General features: G+C 35.0%; 3 protein-coding genes and 1 pseudogene across 4 annotated transcripts; 1 reads left to right on the top strand and 3 right to left on the bottom strand.

Moving 5' to 3' along the window:
* The first annotated feature begins 487 nt into the window (after nt 1-487).
* Nucleotides 488-4,089, top strand: LOC111876091 (eukaryotic translation initiation factor 2 subunit beta-like; annotated as a pseudogene).
* A 158-nt stretch (nt 4,090-4,247) lies between these two features.
* On the bottom strand, nt 4,248-6,362 carry LOC111876122 (serine/threonine-protein kinase STN8, chloroplastic). Its single transcript, XM_023872656.3, has 4 exons — nt 5,578-6,362; nt 5,317-5,490; nt 4,831-5,235; nt 4,248-4,754 (listed from the first exon to the last, which is right to left on the bottom strand). The coding sequence occupies exons 1-4, from the start codon at nt 6,157-6,159 to the stop codon at nt 4,407-4,409; spliced, it is 1,509 nt and encodes a 502-aa protein (XP_023728424.1). The 5' UTR covers nt 6,160-6,362; the 3' UTR covers nt 4,248-4,406.
* A 9,559-nt stretch (nt 6,363-15,921) lies between these two features.
* LOC111876123 (serine/threonine-protein kinase AtPK2/AtPK19) lies at nt 15,922-18,609 on the bottom strand. 2 transcript variants are annotated; one of them, XM_023872657.3, is made up of 6 exons: nt 18,478-18,609; nt 17,173-17,941; nt 16,956-17,076; nt 16,684-16,857; nt 16,466-16,573; nt 15,922-16,363 (listed from the first exon to the last, which is right to left on the bottom strand). In XM_023872657.3, the coding sequence occupies exons 2-6, from the start codon at nt 17,796-17,798 to the stop codon at nt 16,043-16,045; spliced, it is 1,350 nt and encodes a 449-aa protein (XP_023728425.1). In that variant the 5' UTR covers nt 17,799-17,941; nt 18,478-18,609; the 3' UTR covers nt 15,922-16,042. The 2 variants fall into 2 exon arrangements, with proteins under 2 accessions (XP_023728425.1, XP_052623309.1); XM_052767349.1 differs by lacking the exon at nt 18,478-18,609 and having other exon boundaries at nt 17,173-18,451.
* A 1,247-nt stretch (nt 18,610-19,856) lies between these two features.
* Nucleotides 19,857-23,174, bottom strand: LOC111876124 (xanthoxin dehydrogenase). The gene is made up of 3 exons (XM_023872658.3): nt 23,013-23,174; nt 20,992-21,045; nt 19,857-20,739 (listed from the first exon to the last, which is right to left on the bottom strand). The coding sequence occupies exons 2-3, from the start codon at nt 21,033-21,035 to the stop codon at nt 19,947-19,949; spliced, it is 837 nt and encodes a 278-aa protein (XP_023728426.1). The 5' UTR covers nt 21,036-21,045; nt 23,013-23,174; the 3' UTR covers nt 19,857-19,946.
* Nucleotides 23,175-24,161: the final 987 nt, after the last annotated feature.

The following is a 24,161-nucleotide window of genomic DNA, read 5'->3' as shown; positions in this document are numbered from 1 at the left end:
GGTAGATTTTTCCGCAAGGATTTATCTGGAACAGTTGGCAATTTGATAGTATTACCTTTTTTATGAATATAGGATGTTACATATATCTCATTAACGAGCTACAAAACCATTGTTGAATATTACCTTTTATTAACAAAACACGTTAGAATACATATAAATTAGGAATACTTAATCTTGACCCTTAAATACAACAAATCTAATGGCTAAAATTAGTTATAATGTTGTCACATAAAAAAGTGTTCTCAATTTAACCTAACCATATATATATATATATATATATATATATATATATATATATATATATATATATATATATATATATATATATATTAATGGCTATATAGCCGTTTGAATAAAAAAAAGAAAAGAAAAAATAAAAAAACAACGGACCAATGAGGCGAGGAGTGAGAACGCGACATCCCCACCCCCACCCCTTTCTCGCGCTTCACATCCCGCGCCCACGGTACGGTGTTCCCGCATGCGGGAAATGTCCCGTAACCCTCCCCGCATCTCCATTCCGTCCGGCCTTACCATAAAACAAACTTTTATTTTTCATGTTTAAGAGATGATATTTGGTTTATTGCAGTTGCTGATGGAGTAGAAAATGCATTTGTGGGTATGAAAAATAAGAAAAAAAAACGAGTAAGTTTTTAACTCATATTTTTTATGTTAGCCACTTAGTCTACATTTGTATACCTGATTTACATATCAACTTATGTCTTTAAAAGGGACGGTATAACCCAAATGCAAAAAAAAATGTTTCCCATAAATTGTTGATTCATGTTTTCATAGGTGGGAAGCGATTTGACAAACGATGGAAGTGTGCTTACAGGTGCATAATTTCTCTTAAACATTTTTTTATGTTGTATAAATGATGTTTAAAAATATAGAAAAATGTTAAGATAAAAACAAATGGAAGAAAATTTTTAAACAGTTAAGGCTCACTTTACATTCTCTATTAATTTGTTCTTTCTGTATTAAATGAAAAAGAAACACATATACACCTTACAAGATTAAATAATGTCTCCATAAAGTTAAACAGAAACAACACCCTTGTATGTTGTACACTAGGCGAGTGCCCGCACGTTGCGCAAGAACACCTATATAGTTGAATTATTTACAAATATATGTTTTTTTTAAATATAACAATAATGTTGTTGCTAAATTTGATATAATAATTCATATACTAAATTAATATAATATATTGATTATTTTGAATCATATGATAATATATACATTTATTATAACTGCATTATCTCAATCGTTTGAATGACTTATACCCGCGAATTACACATAAATAAAATTAAATATAATATATGGTTTAATGTTATTTATAGTTGTTGTTATTGTTCATAAAGCTTTTAAATTTTATTTGCTTAATGTTTTAATGTCTATCATTATAATTATGTAAAACATCAAACATTGTTTTTGGATTTTAAAGGTAACAATATAATCATTTATATATAATTATTTTAACTATTTTTATTATAAGTTATTTTAAGCTACTAATTTGAAAACTTTTAATGATTATAAAAACATCTTTAGGAAATATTTTAGTTAAATTGAGATTACAATTTAGTTTTTGCATTTATCACTTTTAACTATTTATAAAATATTCTTTGGTTTTTTTTAAGTGGAACTGAAATTTATATTTAAGTTGACACTGTAATGTTATATTTAAATTAACAATTTAAGTATTTTGTGTAAACTGTTCAAAAGTTGTAGTTTTAAACTGATAATGGTTTAGATACAACACCATTTTTAATCTAATGAATTAAATATAATATGTTAAAAGTGAAAGACATAACTTTATAAGTAGAAGTAAATATATTATTTTAAAATTGAAATTTAGTTTATTTATGAATTTACTTTAGGTTTGACATTTATTTAACCTTAACCAATTTATAATCATTATTAGAAAAACACTACAATTTATCACTTTTAACTATTTATAAAATATTTTTTGGGTTGTTTAAGGTAAACTAAAATTTATATTTAAGTTGACCCTGTAATGTTATATTTAAATTAATAACTTAACCGTTTTATACAAATTGTTCTAAAATTGTTTTTTTTTTAATTATAATCGTTTACATCGAACAATATATTAAAACTAATAAATTAAGTATAATATGCTACAAGTTAAAAACATAACTTTATAAGTAGAAGTAAATATATTATTTGAATAATGAAATTTAGTTTATATATGATTACACTTTAGGTTTGATATTTATTTAAACTTATTAACCAACTTATAATTATTATTATAAAGAAATTGAAAAGTCATGAGAGTTTCAAATGAATTTGGTGAAAGAAAAAATACATGGAAGTTTCAAATGCATGAGGTTTAAGGAAAAATGTTAGCTTTATAAGATATATAGATATAAATATAAATATAGATATAGATATAGATATAGATAGGGCATGGTGGTGAGGATGAAGAAGATGCAAACAACTCTCGATCAATGTTTTGAAAACCGGACCGGACGTCGAACCGGTTCCAAAAACCGGATATATATATATATATATATATATATATATATATATATATATATATATATATATATATATATATATACACACACACACACACACACGTGTGTGTGTTACAATTTAAAATAAAACAACACATTTTAAGTTTTGTGTTCTAATAATTTATATGATTCTTTCTTAAATGTTTGTTATAAAGATAATAGAAAAATAAAAAGAAAAAAGAAAAAACTACGTGTAGAGAGGAATAAAGAGAATCCATTATAATTGTTTTATCTTTATTTAGTTTGCTCCACGTCCCACATAGCCAAAAAAACACTGAACTGGGAGCTTTTAGAGTTCTATATAATAGAGTCGGGTACTAAGAATGCTCGAAAACAAAGAGTGGACTTCTCTAATAAAAATGGGACCCTCCCTTTGGTTTTCGCTCGGTACAAATTTTATATATATTTTTCTAAAACCATCGGTTTTTTCCTGTTCGATCACACCGGTTTTAACTGGTTTTTGGTTTAGCCGTCGGTTTTTTCCTGTTTGGTTTACAAGTGGTTTTAAGGCCTTAAAAAACCGGTATCAAAGCCGGTTCTTGGTTAAATCGGTTCAACCGGCCGGTCCGGTCCCGTTTTCAAAACAGTGCTCGCGACAAAAATATCCATGGGAAGGAACCGACCAGGATTATTTATATGAGGTGTATAATATATTCGTTAAACTGTGTATATATGTAGCTTTTAAGTAGAGTTTTTCATATTTTGCGAGAGAACAACTCTGAACTCGCTAGAGATAGACGAAGGATTGTGATAAGACACCCACAAGTTCTTCGAGAAGGCACAGAAAAGACAGTATCTGTTAACTTTATGGATTTATGTCGAACGTATGCATGTCTTCATTTTTAGTATTTTTCTTTACATTTACTATTTTAGTATACAATACTGGACAAACTTTGTAAGACTATTCTTGGATGATTACTGTGACAATGACAGTCTCACCAAATTTCACTTTTTGTTTGGTGGGACAGATGTTATCGGTTCAATCTCATTCCAATACATGCTAAATTCAATGCTACATTTTTTGTTCAGTTCAATTATGTCCAGTCATGTGTAACAAATAGGGTCTTACGGTTCATTTTATTTATTTCCCAGAATGCATAGACAGCTGGATCATGTGATGACTTTCCTTCTAGCTGAAATGGGAACAAGTGGTTCCCTTACCGGTTAACAAAGATTGGTAGTGATATGCAATAAGTAACTCTTGCTCTTTGTTATAAATTATTTCCATTCCAAACATATTATCAATGTCATTATAAATATTATAATAAACGTTATAATGATTGTGATTGCAGACAAATATGTGATATGCAATGGCTGCAGAAGCCCGGATACAATTCTTTCAAAGGAGAATCGTCTCTTCTTCTTAAGATGTGAACAGGTAACTAATTAAATAAGTAAATAACAACTAAAAAACAATAGAAAAACACATTTTTTATTTTATTTGTTAATTGATAATTATATTGTTTGAATTTGGTTTACAATGTGGTTCTGGGAGGTCAGTCACCCCATCAAGACTGGTTTTGTTGCACGAGTTGGCCGTAGGAAAGCTGGCTCTTAGTTCAAGTAAACATCTCGACAATAAAAATGTAACAAATAACGGATTTATAAAATCTCTAATATATATATTTTTAAAAGTATTATTTCATTTCATTAATTTGATAATGGATTTTTTGGGAGTGTTTTGACTTTTGACTTATATATGGTTGTATCATAAAATAGAGAAAGAAGCCTACATATTCATTCATCTTGCTTCTTCCTATGAATTATACTCATGGAAGCTTTACACAAGCAAAGAAATTTACCAGAAAATCAAAGTGTAAGAGAAGAATATCTATCTCTTTTTGGATTGAAAACCAAGGAACCAATTTGAGTTTTCTACTTTGATAAACTGAGCTTGGAAAGCACAGAAGCAGCTTGATCACCACCCAACAAGAAATAGGGATGCCTGAGTGCATCAGAAGCTGATAAACGACCTCTACGCAATGACCCTCTTTCAGAGATAAGCTTCGTAACCAAATCCCACCCTCTTCCATTATCAAGATCAAGAACACTTATATCAGGTCTAGTTCGTGTCTTTTCCCTCCACAATTTCAAATCATAATTCACAGCTTTCAATTCAAGGTTGAAGTTCTTCAATCCTGCACTAGACCTCAAACTTGGTATCGCCATTTGCATCAACACAATCCCCGCAGAGTACATATCAAACAAATCCGGACTGTTTAGCTGCAACACAACGAACCCTAAATTTCATTCATAAAAGCTTCAGAAAGATCAAATGTTTGAATTGATAATCACAGACCTGCCATAGAATTGGGGAAAGAAGAGCTGCGACTGGTTCTGGAGGTGGCGATGGTGTTTCTTCTGGTAAAACGTAGAGCTCTGGTGGGCAGTAATCTGGATCTAGAAGACCTCGATTGGGTACATAGTTTTTCCCGATTCTTAAATCTGTTGCTGCGCCAAAATCTATAAGTTTGATTTGTCCCTTTTTGGTTACGACTAAATTCGCTGGTTTTACATCGCGATGAACAATCCCAGTGTCGTGTATTTTCTTCAATGATGAAATTATCTGCCTCATTATCTGTTTGATTATCAATGCGTTTCGTTCTATGGATTCAAGTCCTTGTAAGACGCGACCAAACATGAGCGATTCCAGATTTAGAGGGAAAATTCGATCTTTCATGTAATCAGCAAGGTCTCGATCTCCCTGTTTCATTAATTTAATTCCAATGAACTTAAATCGTCGCAGCATGAATTGAAGCTATCTGAATTCGGAATTGGGATTTACCTCAAATTTCCATACGAGCCATTTCTCTCCTTTTGTGAACTGTGAAGAAGTTTTGTCTGAAACAAAGCTCCCGAGAAACTCTGCGCATGTCTCCGGAGCTGCTCTTGATAATCTGTAGTTAAACCATTCTTCAAATTCGCCACATTCTATAGCACCTGCGACTCCGATTTTTACCTGATGAATTACACAGAATCGAATTTGAATCAAAATTTGTAGGAAAAAAGTGATGAATTCCTTCGATAAAAACGTCGGAATTGTCACCTGTTTTAGGATGACTTTTTCTTTAAACCTTTCATCCTTTTCGAGCTGCCTCCTCTTACTCCCACTGCTCCTGACCCTTTCTTCTACGGTGAAATTCTTAGGAACCACGACGCCGGAATAAACAACGCCAAACGACCCTTCTCCCAATTTATCTCCGATCAAGAAATCGGAACGCTTCAAGTTCCTTCTGCCAGACAAACTATCAAACACCTTCTGTGCAGGAGCTAGAAGATACGTATCGATGGCGCCAAACAGAACACCAGGCCTAGCAGTTAAGTAAATCCAAACCAAACCAGCGAAAACCAAAACACCCCATTTTTCATTCTCAGGTAGATCCTCGGTAGCTCTCTGAAATTCAGCATACCCGGATTTGAAGATCGGGAACTGGTCTAAATGAAGTGTTGTTTCTAATAAATCATCGGAGATCTCATTGAAAGATGCGTTGAGCTTTAATGGGTTTCTCTTGAAATGAGTTGTGAAGGGGAAAATGGTGTTGGGTAATGTGGGTTTGGAAGGGGAGAAGCAAATGAAGTTGGAATAGAGTTTAAGGTTTGTTGAAGAAAGCATGGTAGCAGAAGCCATGGTTGGATTGTTTTCTTGAAAGGTTTATTGGGTGATTTTGTAATTCGTAGCGTCAGCAAAAGGATGAACTTTTGCCGCGTGGCTAACTGATGGTTTATCCTTTTAGCCAGGAGATGTGTGGAGACCGAGTAAACACCACTTGTTGCTCTTGCCTTCGGTCATTTTTCAAATCAAAAGCATCATCCCCTTTCTTAACGGGTGTTTGGATAGAAAAAAAAAAAAGTTTATTGCTTATTCTTACAATAAGTTAATTTGAGTGTTTGAATAAAATCCAGCTTATTAAACTAAATAAATTAATTTTAATAAGCTTCCATCCCCATGCTTATTACTTATTGCTTATTCCCACCACAAATAAGCTATAAGAAATTAGCTAAAAAACTAATCCAAACACCCCCTTAGGTCAGCCGAAAAAAAAAATCACCCTTTATCGTCTAACAAAACTAGTTATTTCTGTAAGTTACAATTTTAACAAATACTTCAGTAGAATTATGTGTTTTAAGTATTGTTTACCAAAGGGCTTCTGCCAAAAGACTTATTTGGTGATGTTTTTTCTTTGAAGTCGAGAGTTCAAATCTCATCTGAAACATAAATAGAATTAGGAGTATATAAGTTTGTCAATAAAAAAAATGAAAAAACTTCTAACCAAATGATATAAGATGTTGTCATTCTAAAAAAAATATTTATGCGAATATAAAATAAATTTGAATCGAAAAACATCAATAAAAAATTAATAATTAATAGTTATTATTAGTGTATCTTAAATCACCGTGACATAGTTCATTATTATGTATCTTATGTTTCAATATATGGAGTCTCTTATTTCTATAATGACTATTTTGAATAGTTAATACGAGACTTCATATATATCTTACAATTTATATATATATATATATATATATATATATATATATATATATATATATATATATATATATATATATATATATATTAAAAAAAGACCATCCTTAGAAACAGTAAAGTTCCGCATAGGTGCGACTCAAACTCCTTATGGGAATTCATGATGGCATTGGTAGAGACTGTTGAGTCGAGGGTTTGGATCTTGAGTTGCAGGATCATGTGGATAATCAGTATGTGACGCAAAGGAGTCTAGGCCAGGTAGCCTCGATATTGATCTCTTAGGAATATGGTGGTTGGACCAGGTGCGCGAGACTGGTAGTCTCGGGGAATGGCTTAAGGGTATTTACTTATTGGTCAAAAAGGCCGAAGGGGTAGGTCAGCACCCTGATATGCTAGGCGAGGTACCAGTTGAAAGGACCGAAGGGGTAGGCCAGCACCTTGATATGCTAGACAATTTACCGGTTGAAAGAGACCGAAGGAGTAGGCCAGCACCCTGATATGTTAGACAGTTACCGGTTGAAAGAGACCAAAGGGGTAGTCCAGTACCCGAATATGTTAGACAGTATGTTTATTGTATGGTATGTGGTATGATGAGGGAACTCACTAAGCTTCCTGCTTACGATATTCAGTTTTGGTTTCAGGTACTTCTTTTGCAAAAGGGAAGGAGCCGGCATGATCGCAACGCATCACACTATGTTTTCCGCATATGAAATCTTTGGGATTACACTCTGATATTGTTTTATTATAACATGTTTTGATTATTGACATTTTGGTTTTGACATGGGATGTTATTATGAATGTTTCTATACCGTTGGTTTTATAATAACTTAATTAAAAATGAAATTTTTGGCCTTAAATTATGGGATGTTACAGCAATCCCCTTTGGTCTATTTCAATCGGATGTCAGGTCTATTTCACACCTACCACTACCACATAATATCATAACAAAAGAATCACGGAGTCATCAGGCAAATACATGCATAACTGACAGTTGTTACGAAGACAATCATCATACTATAACATAAACTAGTGGGTCGACATTGGTGCCTTCGACCCACGGATACAGTGAAAGTAGGGGTGTGTATGGGGCGGTTTGGTTCGGTTATTGATTAAAGCCGAACCATAACCATTATGATTTGGTTAATGCATTTTGGTAACCATTGGGTATGGTTAATATTGGTTATGGTTAATGGTTTTTTATCTGTTAACAATTTTGGTTAATGGTTAATATTGGTTAACCATAATGTTCAAAATAATATAAATGGCGAAAGTATATTGGCATAAAAACTGAAAATAGAATACCAAAAAGTCCTTGACGTCAATGTTTGTAACCTAACTTATAGTAATAGAATAAAATGTGTACCTTTAATACTTAGAGTGAGATAACACATAGTCACATTCAAAATAAAAAACATTCAACAAAAATATAAAACATTAAAAAAGATTGACATTAATAAGTGCATATATTGATAATTGATATTAATATTAAAATAAAGTCTAACAATCATACACTTTCAATGCGATTAAATCAAAAACTATCAAATAAAAGAGCCAAACATCCATATTATGTGTTATCTGGATAAGAAAAAGTCAACCACCCATATATTCAATGTGATTAAGTTAGCGGTTCGGTTAAACTATAAAACCATAACCGAACCGTTAGTTATCGGTTAACAAAAATTAGAAACCGAACCAACGGTTTTTAAAATGGTTCGGTTATTATGGTTCGGTTATATCGGTTAATTTGGTTTTGGTTCGGTTTTTTTGTTATTATGCTCACCCCTAAGTGAAAGAAACTCACCTCAGACTGAAGGTATCAAATCACACTGTAACATCTCAAAAATCAACGCTTAGTGAGTTCCCCCAAGGTACCACCACACTATACGCATCTCACATACAAACAAGCATGTCGAGTCCAATCAGTCATCGGACTGGAATACCCACGGGTCCATAGCCATCGGGTTGGATTACCTCTAGCTCAATCAGTCATCGGAATGGAATGTCAATACACAACAGGTCCACTCAGTCATCGAACTGGAATACCAATATACAACGGGTTCACTCAGTCATCAGACTGGAATACCCCCGGTCTGTTGACTCACACACACATAGCACTAAAGTCTCAACCTAACACAATATGTCGACATATAATAAATAACAAACATATTCAATAGACAAATAATCATGCAGACAGAAATCATAGGTAGTCCTATAGATCTACCAGTCTATGCATATCAACAACTATCATACAATCATATAGACCTACCCCATACTCAATATATCATCAAACAAGGTATAACAGGATAACAATCCAATTGGTCTCGCCTTGGTGCCTTTGACTCACAAGTACAGTGAGGAAACTCACCTTACAGTCCGACGAAAAGTTGAACGATAAACTGCTCCAAATACCGTCTCTACATGTCACCTATTCAAGATATAGAGACCAATGCTCAACTATAGCTCAAAATACCCAAAATACTCTTAAGTCAAACTTGGTCAACCTTGGTCAAAGTGTAGCATTCGGATTTCCAAGTATCATATTTCAATTATTTATTTTGAGTTTAGAAGAGGGACTCGACGAGTTGATGCTTAAGCTCGTCGAGTAGGATCGCGACTGCTGACTGGATTTAATGAATGGACTCGACGAGTCCGTGCTGTGGATAGAAACCCTAAATCTTTGGGCCTGTGACCTATTTAAGGGTCCTTATAGCCCTCAGTTGCGGCTACCATTCCAGAGAAAAGAACCCTAGTGAGCTTGAGCGTATAGTGTGAGAGGAGGAGCCATCTTGAGCCTTGTTGGTGTGATTTTGCAAAGAAGGGAGTTCCAACAAGAGGGGACAGAGGAGGTTGATATTATGGGGCATTGAAGCATAAAGCTTCACTTTAAGGTAACAAATCGACCCTTTCCTTCTGTATGGTGTAGATTACATGAATCTAGTGTTTCTTGACCCTTTTTCTTTAGTGGAATATGGAGCATATGAAGTCCCAATGTGGAATAGGATTTAGATCTGGAGGTCCAGAGAGTCCCAATCTTCCAGCTTTATATTGTTCCATTGGAGTTGTGAACCTAGGTTGCCATTTTAGGAGTCATTTCATCAAATAGAGCCATATAAGTGTTGCATGAGCATAAAGATTGGACCTTTACGTGATTATTGGGTCATTTGAGTGTTGCCATGGAGGAAACTCGCCGAGTCCATAAGAGTACTCGACGAGTCGAGTCAGGTTGCCCCGCGATTCGTGACCAGTGGTAACCTGTCGAGTGAAAGGTTGACTCGACGAGTCGAGTGAGGCCTTAGGAGGATTCAGAGGACACGCATGGACTCGCCGAGTCACCCAAGTGCACTCGATGAGTCTGGTCAAAGTTGGACCGTTGACGGGAGTTGACTTTAGTTGACCATTAGGGTTTTGGTCAAACTGATTCAAGAGAGGTTAGGGAGGGGTAGAATGGTCTTCTACTCATTATTTAGAGATGAGAACATAAGAGGGTATTGATTAGAGATGTTATTATTTTGATAGGAGGAGGCTAGGTCGGGATATTGAGCACGAGAGTTTATTCGACTTCATACGAGGTGAGTCTTCTCACTATACATTATCTAGAGTGGTATCTATGTGCATGCAGATCGGAGGGTCTTATGTGTATGTGTATGTTTGAGATTATGTGCATTGGGATACATGTATGTTATGTGATATATAGATCGGACTGGAGGGTCCAACGAGTTACGGGACTGGAGGGTCCCGCTGAGACACATCGACCAGATGGTCATACCAAGTTATAGCCTCGAGTGGCGTATGTGTTGTATGTGGTATTTTGGGGAACTAACTAAGCATTTATGCTTACCGTGTTATGTAATATACATTTCAGGTACCAGCGAGGATCGCGGGAAGGCGCCGACATGATCTGTACACACTTATGGAGATTTATGTATTTTGAGATTCTGGGATTGGTTTATCGAGATAACATGTGATACATTGAGTTTTGAGATTATTTTATGAATTATATTATGTTTTAAAAAATGAAAAATTGCTTTGAAATTCTCGTCGTTACACAAAGTCAAAGTCAACAGGTCAAGAAGTCAACTCAGACTGAGTACGCCCAACATACTCGACATGTATGCCACGTATACTCATGATCCAGATCAGGGCTCCCTCCGGCGTATGCCCAACATACAACCAAGTACGCCCAACGTACACGACGTCTTACCAACCTTACTTTTAAGGACTTAATCCTTTAAGCCACTTATCTAATTCTCGTATGATCTCCGTTTTGGGTGTTCTTTATATCCACGAAATCAGGAAAACCTAATTTATTCAAATATCTTATCCATAACTCTCGGATATAATTGATGCAAAATTTTATTTTTAATGTCACAAATAAATTAAATTTTGTGGTTTTCGATTCGATCTTCAACGATAGATGATTTGAGCAGCTTAAGATGTTCTAAAAGCAATTATGATGATGACTTTTAGGATGATATTAATCATGTTTTGGTGATTAAAAACCCATCTTTTACATGATAAAGTTTTGTGGTGGTGAAGGTCCCAAAATAGGAGAAATATATAAACGAGTGAACAATATGATGGGTTAAATCAAAGAGACTATGACTATGAGGGACAATAAATTCTCATCATATTTCCTTGAAGTTAAAGATATTGTTGTCGCAAGGTGGGGAAAATGAATATCCCCCTTCATTGTGTAGGATTTGCTTTAAGTCATAAATTTTATGACAAACACTATCTTGAGAAGTTGGCACCAGGAGGCATGAAAAGAAGACCTCCCAACCAAGAAAAAGAAGTTATACTTGGTGTTATGAAAGCGTTTGAAAGAATCAGATAGTGATGAAGAGGAAATGAAGTTAAGAGAAGAATTTGCGATATTTCACATTAAAAAGGAATTTATTCCTTGTGCAGGACGCAAGCCGATGTTGTGAATATGGACACGATTGATTGGTGGGAGACATGGAGCGAAAACTTCGGTTTTAGCGGAAGTAGCAAAAAGAGTACTCTTTCAACAAATTAGTAGCTCTTCAAAGGAAAGGAATTGGAGCACATACTCTCATATCCATAGAATCAAGCAGACTCGTTTAAATGGCCAAAGAGCGGATAAACTTGTGTTTATTCACTCCAACATTAGACTTATATCCCATTTTTCAGAATCTTATAAATCCAACCCCTAACAAAAAATAGGACATGAAGCCAGAAAGTTATTACATTGCAGGTTCAAATGCTCGTTTAGAGGAAATGGTGTGGGAGAATCTTGATGATGAAGGCATGGATAATGAGAGAGGAAAAAGGCAGAGGGTTGACTAGAGATAGTGATTAAGTTTGTTACTTTGTTTCCTGTTTTATGTCTTACACTTTTGCTTAATCAAGTACTATTTGTAATTCTGTTTTTATTTATTGTCACTTGATAATCAAAATCAACTATCTTTCCTTTCATTTGGTAATCAATTATGTTTATTGTCTTTGTATTAATTGAACATGTATTCCGAGAAATCAAGAATGTTTACTGTTTTTGGGTTAATCTAGTATGTTTACTGGTTTTGGCTTAATCAATTGAGTACATCGTACCGGACCACAAGGTACATTGTACTGGTCCGTACCGAAATGAGCCTACCATCGGTAACCGATACACTCAATTTAGCGAACCCCATACTCGTTTCTCGTTCCTGTACCAGAGCGCACTGCGTTTTAGGTAACTATGGGTAAAAGTGAATTTTTGTATGATAATTAAAAACTATGGTATCTCCTTACCTCACAATTTGTACGTATCAAAACTTAATAAATTTGTAACGCCCGGTTCCTGGTATGTATTAAATTCAAAATTTATTCATTTTTATATAGGACTCGACGAGTTGGAGGCTCCAAACTCGTCGAGTAGGAACGGATTTGGACGCGGGTTGGAAAGTCTACTCGAAGAGTTGAAACCCTCAACTTGACGAGTAGGAATGCCAGAGTGAAACCCTAATTTTCAGGGTTTAGCATCCTATTTGAACACCTTAACCTCCAAAGGCTGGCCTCATTTATAGCCTCCATCGTCCCAATCCCTAGCCACGAAACCCTAATGCTTTGTATGAGCTTGTGAGATATTTTTGAGCGAATCTTGTGTGTTTGAAGCTTGTGAAGGAAGGAGAAGCTTGGGGATTCATGAAGAAGCTAGTAAATCCAGAGCAGTGGCGGAGCTTGAACAAATAATTTTGGGGGGCCAATATTATAAACTAAAATTAACGTTCTTACCTTAAAAAATAAAAATAAATAAATAACTAAAACCAAATTATTTTCAACAAATAAACACCAAAAACACTTGGAAAAAGAATTACAACTCACATGTTGAAGCTTTGTGACATTTACTATCTTCACTTTCATTGTGAGCTTCTTCATCATCAACCTTTCTTTTGTAAAAATAATCTAATGTTTTGATCTTTCCCACGATTGTATCTATAAAAATCAAAATGAAGGAACAACTGATTCAATAAAAATAAAAAATTAGACAAATCACTCATCAGCTTATTCTAGAGAAACAATAACAAAAATCTACAATAACTCATTTAACAATGTGTAAAATAGAGTATAAGTGAAACAATAAAATCTGTAACAAACTGACAATCAACATTGTGATGGGTCTTTTGTTCTCGTTTGAAGCAGATTAGCATAACCAAATCAAAAAGATTTTCAGTTTGTAAATCCTAATTGGTTGTTTTCAGTTCTGTAACAATAACTCATCTAAGAAACTTGGTTGTTTTCAGTTTTAGCAGACATAAAAAAAAAATTATGTTCGTGTCCCTTGTCTTACTGTACAGTCCTTAATTGACGGCTTCAAGAGCTAAACAAATCACCAAATCAACTTCACATCTAACTTCAAAAACAGAAAATAACTCAGGAATTGAGAATTGAGATTTGTAAATTCTAATTCCTAAATCCTAATTCCAATTTCCAAGAGGATATGAATCCGAACAGGAGAACAACAACTGAACAGGAGAAGAGAAGAAACAAGAAAGAACAGGATTCCATACCTGGTTTTCGGTCATCCTGTAACCGGTGTCAGCTTTTGCGGACCGCGATGGTGATGTTGGGTATGATACTGAGGTAGCGGCGATGGGTAAGGTGCGAATGATAGAATCAATTTTGACTTGTAGCCTTGGAGAAATTGAGAAATCAGATTACCTGGTCACTTATGAAATCGGGAGGGGCCACAACCCAATTTTCACACTAAAAGGCCTATAATTAAAAATTCTGAAGTTTTATTCCTATTTCTAGCCCAAATATCAGGGGGGGGGGGGGGGGGGCACAACCCCTCCTGGTCCTACACATCCTCCGCTCCTGATCCAGAGACACCATTTCATTCTCATCATTTTCTGGTAAGCAAGTCTCAAACTTGCTTAGTAAATTCTTAGATATCCTTATTATCATTTTATGGGATTTTTGGTCCAAGAAGAATGACCTTTGGGAAATGGACGTCCCAAGTGAGTATATCATCAGATCTGGAACCACAGAGGGCTTTCATGGTATAAATGTGCAAACTTTATGGCCATTGAAGCCTCATGCAAGCTATAGGATGTCATTTTGGTCTTTTAAGCTCCAAAAGGCCATGCATGGAGAGAAAGGTGGAAGCTTTACGTATTCGTGTAGTGTCTAGGGTCCAGATCTCAGTTTGTATGCATTAGCTTGGAGAATTGATGGCTTGTAGATCAAGATCTAGGTCCTAAAGAGTTAGGGTTTAAGCTACACCCATTAAGGAAGGCTATTAACAGGGTAAAGTTTCCAACTTTACCCTTAAAAGGACATTTTCAATATGAGGATGAAGTAGGGAAGTTTAGATCTGAAGGATAAGAGCTTAATCTGTTAAGATGGCTCAACAGAATGAAGAACTCATCGAGTCCATAGAGGAACTCAATGAGTTGGTCGAAGTGTCCCGAGTCTGTAAAGGGCAAAACTCGACGAGTTCAAGGATGACTCGACGAGTTGACTGGAGAAGTCCCGATTCTGTGGATAGGAGGAACTCGACGAGTTGGATCGCGATTTCAGGGTTTATGATTCATGGAACTCGACGAGTTGATGGATCAACTCGGCGAGTTGAGTCAACCCAGGACAATGACTTTGACCAGAAGGCTGACTTTGACCTGGGTGTTGACTTTGACCAAAGTTGACTCGTAAGGGGTTATGAGTATGAAAGGGTAATTAAAGGAGATCTTTTATGTGTAGGAGTTTGAGTGGAGTTGATTTCAGAGCCGAGGACAGTTCGGCTACTTCATGACATTTGAGGTGAGTTACCTTCAAGTAGGAGTGGGTTGAAGGCACCAATGTCGGCCTACTAGTGGTTGATTATAGTTGAGATGATTTTCTTTGTGATAATTGTCTGGTATGTCACTATATGTTATGCTTTATGTGCTAGTATGCTATGATATTATGTGATAGTGGTAAGAGGTGTAGGTTAGACCCCGTAGTCGGTTGAGATAAACTGGAAGGTAGGTCGGACACCCAGATATGCTTGGGTAGGTCGGGCACCCGAATATGCCTGGCAGGGTAGGTCAAGCATCAAAATATGTCTGTAAGGGTAGATCAGACACTCATATATGTCTGACAGGGTAGGTTGGGCATCCAGATATGCCTGACAGTATGTTATTGTATGGTATGTTGTATGATGGGGGAACTCACTAAGTTTTGTGCTTACAATTTTCAGTTTTGGTTTCAGGTACTTTCTCTTCGAAAGGAAATGAGTCGGCATGATCACAGCGCATCACACTACGTTTTCCGCACCAAAAATCTTTGGGATTTATACTCTAATGATGTTTTATCATGATATGTTTTGATTATTGATACAATGATTTTTGATAAGAGTGATACTACGATTGTTTTCATACAAGTGATTTTATAATTATTTAATTTGAAATTGAAATTTTTGGACTGCATACAAATTTGGTTAATGAATATTATTTTTCTATTGTTTGAAAATATTCAAAGATGGTTCACACAGATCTATAGTCAGCCGCCATTTTTATATCGGCTTAATTTCATGATAAACCAAATTCTAACGAACATCAGTGTAGTGAATTACTGAACTCTGACTCTCAAGAAACGAGACTGCAGGTTTCACATATGTAAACCGCTGGAAGAGGGTGGTGGAGCCATTAGGACTGGATGCCGGAGACTCTGTCAGCGGCATGTCCGTCCAGCATTTGTCAAAGTTAGCCACACAATGGTCGCCGGCAACTTCAGGTCGGAAACTTGGCTGAATTTCTCGATTCTCCAGTTTCTTCCAGTTGATGGGCTTGAACCATTTATGCCGCTTTATTTCATCGCTTCCCATCGCACCATTTCCAAGTCTCTTGCTTGGATCCTTTTGTAGCAACTACACACACATATATAAAAGTTGGTCAATTAAAAGGTCAAACCATTTCACCTTATTATAATGTCGATCGAAGAAGTAACATGTTAGAAAAAGTTTGTTTACAGCTTTCAGAAGCGAATGTGCTTCGCTTGATAAATACGCAGGTAGCTTCATTTTCTCCTTCACTATCTTTTGCTGAATCTTTTCCCGATTCCCTCCACGAAAAGGTGGCTTTAATTGTAAGAAAAAAGAACAAGATTCATTTTACTCAAAGGTGTTTGACCCCTTATATCAAGTTGACGAATGGAATTTACCAAAACACCCTTAGATATATACAATACCTGGCCTGTGAGCATCTCATACATCAGGATTCCAACACTCCACCAATCTGCAGCCTTATCATGACCCTTCCCAAGAATAATTTCAGGTGACATGTATTCTACAGTCCCACATAACGAATTCGATCTTGCATTCGTGTCAAATTCTTTTGCTAGCCCAAAATCCGTAAGCAAAGCCTGAATATATCACACACATATGCATGCATGGGTTATTGGGCTGATGATTTTATAAAGAATACGGTTGATTACGATGTAGATTACAAGAAAAGACGTACATGGCCATCAGCATCGAGAAGAATATTTTCAGGCTTAAGATCTCTATGCATTATGCCATTTGCATGAAGGTGACAAACAGCCGAAACGATCTCTGCAGCATAAATACGTGCCAAATCCTCTCTGGAAATTAAACCGACAAGTTACCAATTAACTGTTTAATTAATGTTGGATTAATTATATACTGATGAATAATTCAGTGGAAGATGGAGAAGGAACCTAAATAGGCCATGGCGATGTAGCTGGAAGAAAAGGTGACCTCCGTTTACAAAATCCAACACAAGGTAAAGTCTATATTTAGTCTGGAAAGAGTATCGAAGGTGAACGACAAATGGGTGATTAATCTTTGTTAGTATATCGCGTTCAGCTTTCATATATTCAGCATGATTCTTCTCCAAAATCTTATCTTTACGCACAACCTTCATCGCATATATCTCACATGTGTCTCTCTTTCTGACCTGATAAACTTTTCCAAACGCCCCTTTCCCAACGACCTTCATCACCTCAAAATCTTCAAGCCCAACACTTTGGACCTTATGATGATCAACCGATGCTTCTTCATCATATAAATCATCCTTTTCATGTATGGTTAGCTTACTGATCACATGAGCTGGTGAGGGGTGTGATCGGCTGTAAATAACAGCTGGTTTCTCAAAATCTTCATGATGACTAGCTTGTTCATTTGAAGCATGAGGTGGTAGAGGACCAAACACATCGGAAAAGTCGAATTCAACATGATCTAAAGGGATATTGACATCCAGAGGACTCACAGGTGATGGTGAATTATTCTTGGATGATTTGCAAGGTTCGTTTTTCATTAAAACGGTTAATTGAGAGGAAACCATGGTGGATTTTCGAGTTGACAATGGGATTCTTGAAAAAGTTTGACAGAATGCAAGCTGGAATTATATCCTTCTTGTTTCCCGTTTTACAGGAAACGTTGAATGCCAGACTGTTTTTTGAACTCATGAAGATCTTGTTGTCGGTTCTGCTTGCATGAATTATGAGACCAGTTAGAAAGAAAACCGCTGAATCTTGCGAATGTTGGAAACTCGTTAAATATCATTCTATAAACACAAGACAGAGAATCTTGTGGACGCAAGTACTAAAATAACAATCAAACAAGTTAACTTATTGTAAAAGATCAAAGGTCTAAATATTTGAAGAATTAACTCACAATATACAAGAAAACATTCCCACTTTGACGATGTTAATTATTATATTAAACCTACTAGGATTTTAAACAAAACAATTACATGATCAGTTGTTTATTCCAACAAATATAAAATTTCCCCGTAATAGCTTAAACAATCATAAAATCGAACAAGGGAAAACCAGCATTTTTGTAAATCTATGATTGTTTTAAAAAATAAGATTGAGGGTTTCTTTCTATAAAATTAAAGAAAAAAAATACTACTCGAATATTAATGTTATTCAACGTATTAATCGAAGAAACTATAGAATTCAAATCGTATAAATTTACAAAAGAGACGAAGAAGAAGAAGAAGAAGAAGAATTGGGTACCTTGGGAGGGCTGAGGAGAGAGTTATGGAAGGTGGTTTTTGATATTGAGGCTTGTTCGTCCTTCGATGAAAAAGAAGATCGATACGAAATATTTGCGTTGCCGCTTTTTATTATCATCCGTATAAAACGCAGATATATCTTCAGTTATTCTCGCTAAACACGTTTCCATAATTAAAGATTTAATTTAAATCTTTAACGTAATACTCAGTAAATCGCGTTTCAAGATTTTCTTTTGGGATTCTGATATTCGATTTTATATAAGATTAGTTATTGACTTATTTCATTGTTTAAGTTGTGTTTTAAAATATGCCTTTTACCCTTTCGATTTCCATCATAACATAGGACGGTTTAGAAGTGAAATAACAAATTAATGTAGACATGTAGTCAATACTTATAGATTTTATAACTAATATCAAATGTATACAACTATACATCATATTTATTATATTAATCCGATATTTTTAATAAATATATCAAGTTAAATATTTCATTTTTCATTATAAAAAGAAATTAGGTTCTTCTACATCCTTTTAATTTAAAAGTTGAGCACACTGCTTTCGCATAATGTACGATATTCATATTCTCAAAACGATTACTACTATATTATAAACAAGATAAGATTTACATTTTAAAATATAGTATTCTTCTATTGGGATTTGGGGGAAGCTTTTCGACAAATCAAATATCTCATGTATTTTGGTCCTGTTCACCTTTCTAATCACAAATCAAAACAAATGTTAAAATTAAGTGATGATTAAGAGAAAGAATTAAAAGTTAAATATTTTTTTATATTTTCTTCATATTTATCCTCCATATTTATCCTCCAATCCATGTTAAATGATGATATGTCTTATATTTAATAAAATTAATAATATTTTAATATAATTTTCACTATTTAACATAAATTGAAAGATAGTTAGGAAGAAAATATAAAAAAATATTTAATTTCCCAAAAGGAGTAGGAGATTTTATAGTATTATTATTTTACATAAATATAAAGATAAATAAGGTATTTAATTTTACTAAAGTACATGCATGTATGGCATGATATGCATCATCAAACATGTGTCATATGGCAGTAAGTAATGGAAACACTTGTGATCATATATATGCAGAAACTCGACACCTATAAAACACTTGTTACATCAATGAGTTTGACGGCGTAGATTGCTTTGAATTTTTGTTTTTGTTTTTATTTTGAAAGAAGTGTCTCCTAACGAAAATCAATTGTTCTATCATACATAAAAGATTTAGCAAAAAAAAAAAAAAAACCTTAATTTTTTTCTAAACTTTTGAGATTTTTTTGTACTTTTTTAATCAAAAAACCGTAAAATGAAATATTTGGTCTTTAGGTACACTTGCACATGCATCAATTCCAATTGTTAAAAAGCGAGTTATAACTATACTCAACAAAGAAAATCTTAGCCACACAAATCCAACAATAAAGTTACAAAAACCAAAAATATAAATCACCGAAACACACGAAGCGAGTGATTCGTACACGTAAAACCACCATCAACAAACAGATTATCCCCGCTTACATACCTCGCATCATCACTCGCTAAAAACAACACCGCATTCGCCACGTCATCAGGCACCAACTCCACACCCTGCAAATTAGCATTCTTCCCGGAAAAAGCCCGAAACCCCGCCTTGGCATCATCCGTCCGTTCATCCTCAGGAAGATGTGCCAACGCAAGATCCGTCAAAACCGCATACGGCGACACACAATTCACACGAATCCCATGTTTCCCAAGCTCCGCCGCCACACTCTTCGTCAACCCAACAACCGCGTGTTTGGACGCCGTATACGCATGCGGGCCCACCCCTCCTATAACACTCGCAACACTAGCAATGTTAACAATCGAGCCTTTTTTCAACGGGATCATGATCCTAGATGCGTGTTTCATCCCGATAAACGTGCCCTTGGTGTTGACATTGAATACTTGTTCGAAGGTCGAAATGGGGAATTCACGTATGTCGGGGCATGGTGGCCCGCCCATACCGGCGTTGTTGACCATGATGTCGAGTGCGCCGAAATTGGAGATTGTGAAGTCGACTGCACGGGAGATGTCGTCCTCGATTGCCACGTCAGCGTGGATGAAACGGGTGGTGGGACCCAGGGTTTTGCATAAGTGTTCGCCGAGGTGGGAGTTGATGTCGACTATACAAACTTTTGCACCGTGTTTGTGAAAAAGACGCACGATGCTCTCTCCGATACCGGTTGCACCACCGGTTACTAAAGCGACTTTTCCTAGTAACCTGAAAAAATGATTTAGTATTTGATGCAAATAGTCTTTCGTTTCAACTGTTACATCATTTTGTTATACATATTATTTTATTAAAGTTAATATTTGTGATTAAGTAAAATACATATGGTTAATGGAATATCGATTTAATGTACAACATAGAATTAGAATTTAGTTGAGAATTATATGCGCTAAAACTTGAAGGACAGGACCGAAGTATGAAAGTGTATACATGAAAGTTTAAGTATTAAGGATTAGTATGAACCTTTGAGCAACAAGAGGCAAATCGCTAGAACCAGCAGTAGTCATTTCAATCTCACTGTAATGAATCACAAGAAAAATATTTGATTGCAATTCAAATTGACGTGCAAATTAGAAAAAAAAAATACGTCAAATTCAAATGAATTGTAGATCAAATATAGAAGAAATAATGGGGTTAAACATAACATGATAAGATCTAAATTCAATTTCGTTTTTGAGAACATCAATTAATGGGGAAGAACTAGTAGAATATGATTCTATCACGCTTCATATTAGTTTTAATTGTAGAAAATAAAAAGTACAGTAGCTGTAACAAAGGTGAGATTGAAGGGTATTTTGGTCATTCTTTTAGTTAGGTCGGTCTCATGGAGAGTATTAATAGGAGATCGAGAGTATTAATAGGAGATCGATGTTAGGGAGTGAGTATCTTTGGATGTATTAAGTTAGAACTTAGAAGTCACACTTCTAGGAGAATCTTGGCCTCTCGAAAGCCAAGAAAATCTTGTAATCATCTCTTTTGATTTGGGCATAGAAATTAGTGTATCAATTCTTGTAATTCTACCACTGTTCTTATCAATTGGTATCAGAGCAACATGATCGACCATGGGAATTCGATCAATCAATAATGGCGTAGAAGAAATTGAAAGTGTGCATGCATCTTTGTTGACGAATCAAACTCGATTTAATTCCAAACTGGAATCCATCAAAAGCAATCTAAAAGCGAATTCTGAGAGATTTGAGAACAAACTCGAAGCAATTGAAGGAAAACATACACTCTATTATACAACAGTTAACAAGAATGTCCAAGAATCCAGAAGATTCCGAGAAAAACCAAAATTAAGTCAATCGGCGCCAGATGGAGAAAATTGATACATGTGGATAGCATTGACTCCATCTAGAACCGATTGTCCTAATTCTGGTGTACTCTTGCCAGAATCTTCTGTATTCTCGGACATTCTCGTTAATTGCTGCGTAATAGCATGTAAGCTTCCTTCAATTGCTTCAAATTTGTTTTTAAATCTCTCATAATTGGCTTTTAGACTGCCTTCAATTGATTCCAGTTTGGAATCAAATTGAGTTCGATTCGTCTTCAAAGATGCATTCACACTTTGAATTTCTTCAAGACGATTATTGATCTGCAATTATTGATTGCTTGAGTTCCCATGGTGGATCCAACAACTCTGATGCCGATTGATAAGAACCACATTAGAATTACAAGAACTGATACACTAATTTATGTATGACCGGATAAAAAGAGATGATTACAAGACTTTCTTGGCTTTCGAGAAGCCAACGCTCTACCAGAAATACGATTTCTAATTGAATACGTCCAAGGATATCGACTCCCTAACATCGATCTTTTAATACTCTCCATGAGACCGATTTAACTAAGGGGCTGTTTAGCAGCCTATGAATGATTCACATGCTTTCTGAGTGAAAACATGTTGTTTGGTTAGGCCTCTAATGGTTGTGCTGAATTACCATTTTACCCTTTTTGTTTAAAAAATTACCATTTTACCAACTTAAAACTAACAACAAATCAATTGCCATTCTTGCTTTCCACAACACAAATTGACTTCAATACATATTACATCAATTACCCTCAAGACTATATGAAATTCCCAAACCCATTTCAAGTTTTTAGCCAGAAATCATTCTAAACTAAAAAAAATGACAGGTCTTATAGTCGATTAACACACAACATTCACTTTTAAGACGGGATGGATAAGAATGGATGCTAGTTCCTTTTGAAAAACCGACAGATAACAAACTAATTCCTGGAAAAAAGGAAGCGATTGCTACTAATTCACGGCAACAACTCCAACAATCTTCGAGGAGCACAAAGACGAATCAAATTGAACTTCGCAAGAAGCGTTATGAGATAGGTAGGTTGCAACTATGATGTCGGACAAACATCAGAACTCGGTGAAAAACCAGTGAATGGAAATCAAAAGCTATTTGCTTTGACCGATGTTCAATCACCCCAAAGGAAATCGATTTCAGAGATGGGGAAGAAAAGCTTACCGGCGGCGTTGGTGGAGGAAGGCGTTGGAGTTGCGGCGTTGGTGGAGGAAAGCGGTGGAGTGGCCGAAAGTTGGATTCACTCAAGGAAGTCGACTGTGGAAATCGTATGGGATGCTGTGGGGGTAGAGATCTCCAACGTTAAACATCTCAATACTGACACCTGTATTATTACATAAAGTTTTGTTGATACCTTCTTTTATCTCTCCACTATTTTATTTTATTTATTTATTAGTTTATAACCCACTATTTTATTTTATTTATTTATTAGTTTATAACCCGTGAAACCATAGCTATAAATTAAACTTTAAGAGTTAAAATACAAAATTATTAATCAATTATAATCATTAATTTAAATAAATATGTGAAATTATATCACATTATAATATGTATTAATTTTATTTTAATTTTTATTGCATTCTTATTAATTTATTGTAATTAAAGTGAAAATTTTAAATTTGAAATAGAGAATTAATAGGTTGACAAGTGGCATGCATTAATTAAGATGTTTAATAGGGTGACACATGGCAAAAAAAATATGTATTAATTAGGAGGCCTAATATGATGACACATGTCAAAAGGAGATTAAAACTATTCTTTTATTAGAATAGGGATTTATTTATTTTTTTTAACTGAGCAAAATATATTAACACAAAACAAATGACTAAAGAGAGAAGCTCAAACCAAGATACAAAACTTGGATCTAAATTTAATCTAATTAAAAGTGCTAATGCAAAGTCATTCCCCACCATAATAAATGTTCGCTTGTTATTTCTATCTGTGAATGAGTTGAGCAGCTCCATGAGATGAATCAAGAAGAACGTTGTTCACTAATAAGACCATACCACCTGATCAACCAATTCCACACATTCGAAGCGAAGTTATAAGAGAAGAAGATGTGGAGACGTGCTAAGTGCTCTCCTTGACAAAGTTACAGAAGGAACAGAGATCAGAGGAGATGTTAATGCCTTTTAATACGCTACAAAAGTGTACAATCGCACTTCGACTATAATTGATCTGGGTAACTAATTTGAATAGTCTGAGTAATTAATTCAAATAACCAAGAGTAACCGATCTAAGTAATTTATGAGCATCTGATAGATTAATATACTATGATTTTATAGTCTAAGAATGTTTGATTCATCCTTATTT

Source organism: Lactuca sativa, chromosome 9 (assembly GCF_002870075.4).
Source record: "Lactuca sativa cultivar Salinas chromosome 9, Lsat_Salinas_v11, whole genome shotgun sequence".
Taxonomy (NCBI): Eukaryota; Viridiplantae; Streptophyta; class Magnoliopsida; order Asterales; family Asteraceae; genus Lactuca; species Lactuca sativa.
This window is presented reverse-complemented; position numbering and strand designations above follow the sequence as displayed.

What these genes read in the sequence shown, in the direction of transcription:
- LOC111876122 (XM_023872656.3), bottom strand. Translation starts at nt 6,159, where the DNA reads ATGGCTTCTGCTACCATGCTTTCTTCAACAAACCTTAAACTCTATTCC. An exon ending in AAAAAGTCATCCTAAAACAG is followed by an intron (nt 5,491 to 5,577) that starts GTGACAATTCCG and finishes GTAATTCATCAG; the next exon opens with GTAAAAATCGGAGTCGCAGG. An exon ending in GGCTCGTATGGAAATTTGAG is followed by an intron (nt 5,236 to 5,316) that starts GTAAATCCCAAT and finishes TTAATGAAACAG; the next exon opens with GGAGATCGAGACCTTGCTGA.
- LOC111876123 (XM_023872657.3), bottom strand. Translation starts at nt 17,798, where the DNA reads ATGGTTTCCTCTCAATTAACCGTTTTAATGAAAAACGAACCTTGCAAA. An exon ending in TTCTCGATGCTGATGGCCAT is followed by an intron (nt 16,858 to 16,955) that starts GTACGTCTTTTC and finishes TGATATATTCAG; the next exon opens with GCTTTGCTTACGGATTTTGG. An exon ending in ATGAGATGCTCACAGGCCAG is followed by an intron (nt 16,574 to 16,683) that starts GTATTGTATATA and finishes TTACAATTAAAG; the next exon opens with CCACCTTTTCGTGGAGGGAA.
- LOC111876124 (XM_023872658.3), bottom strand. Translation starts at nt 21,035, where the DNA reads ATGACTACTGCTGGTTCTAGCGATTTGCCTCTTGTTGCTCAAAG. An exon ending in TTGCCTCTTGTTGCTCAAAG is followed by an intron (nt 20,740 to 20,991) that starts GTTCATACTAAT and finishes TCATTTTTTCAG; the next exon opens with GTTACTAGGAAAAGTCGCTT.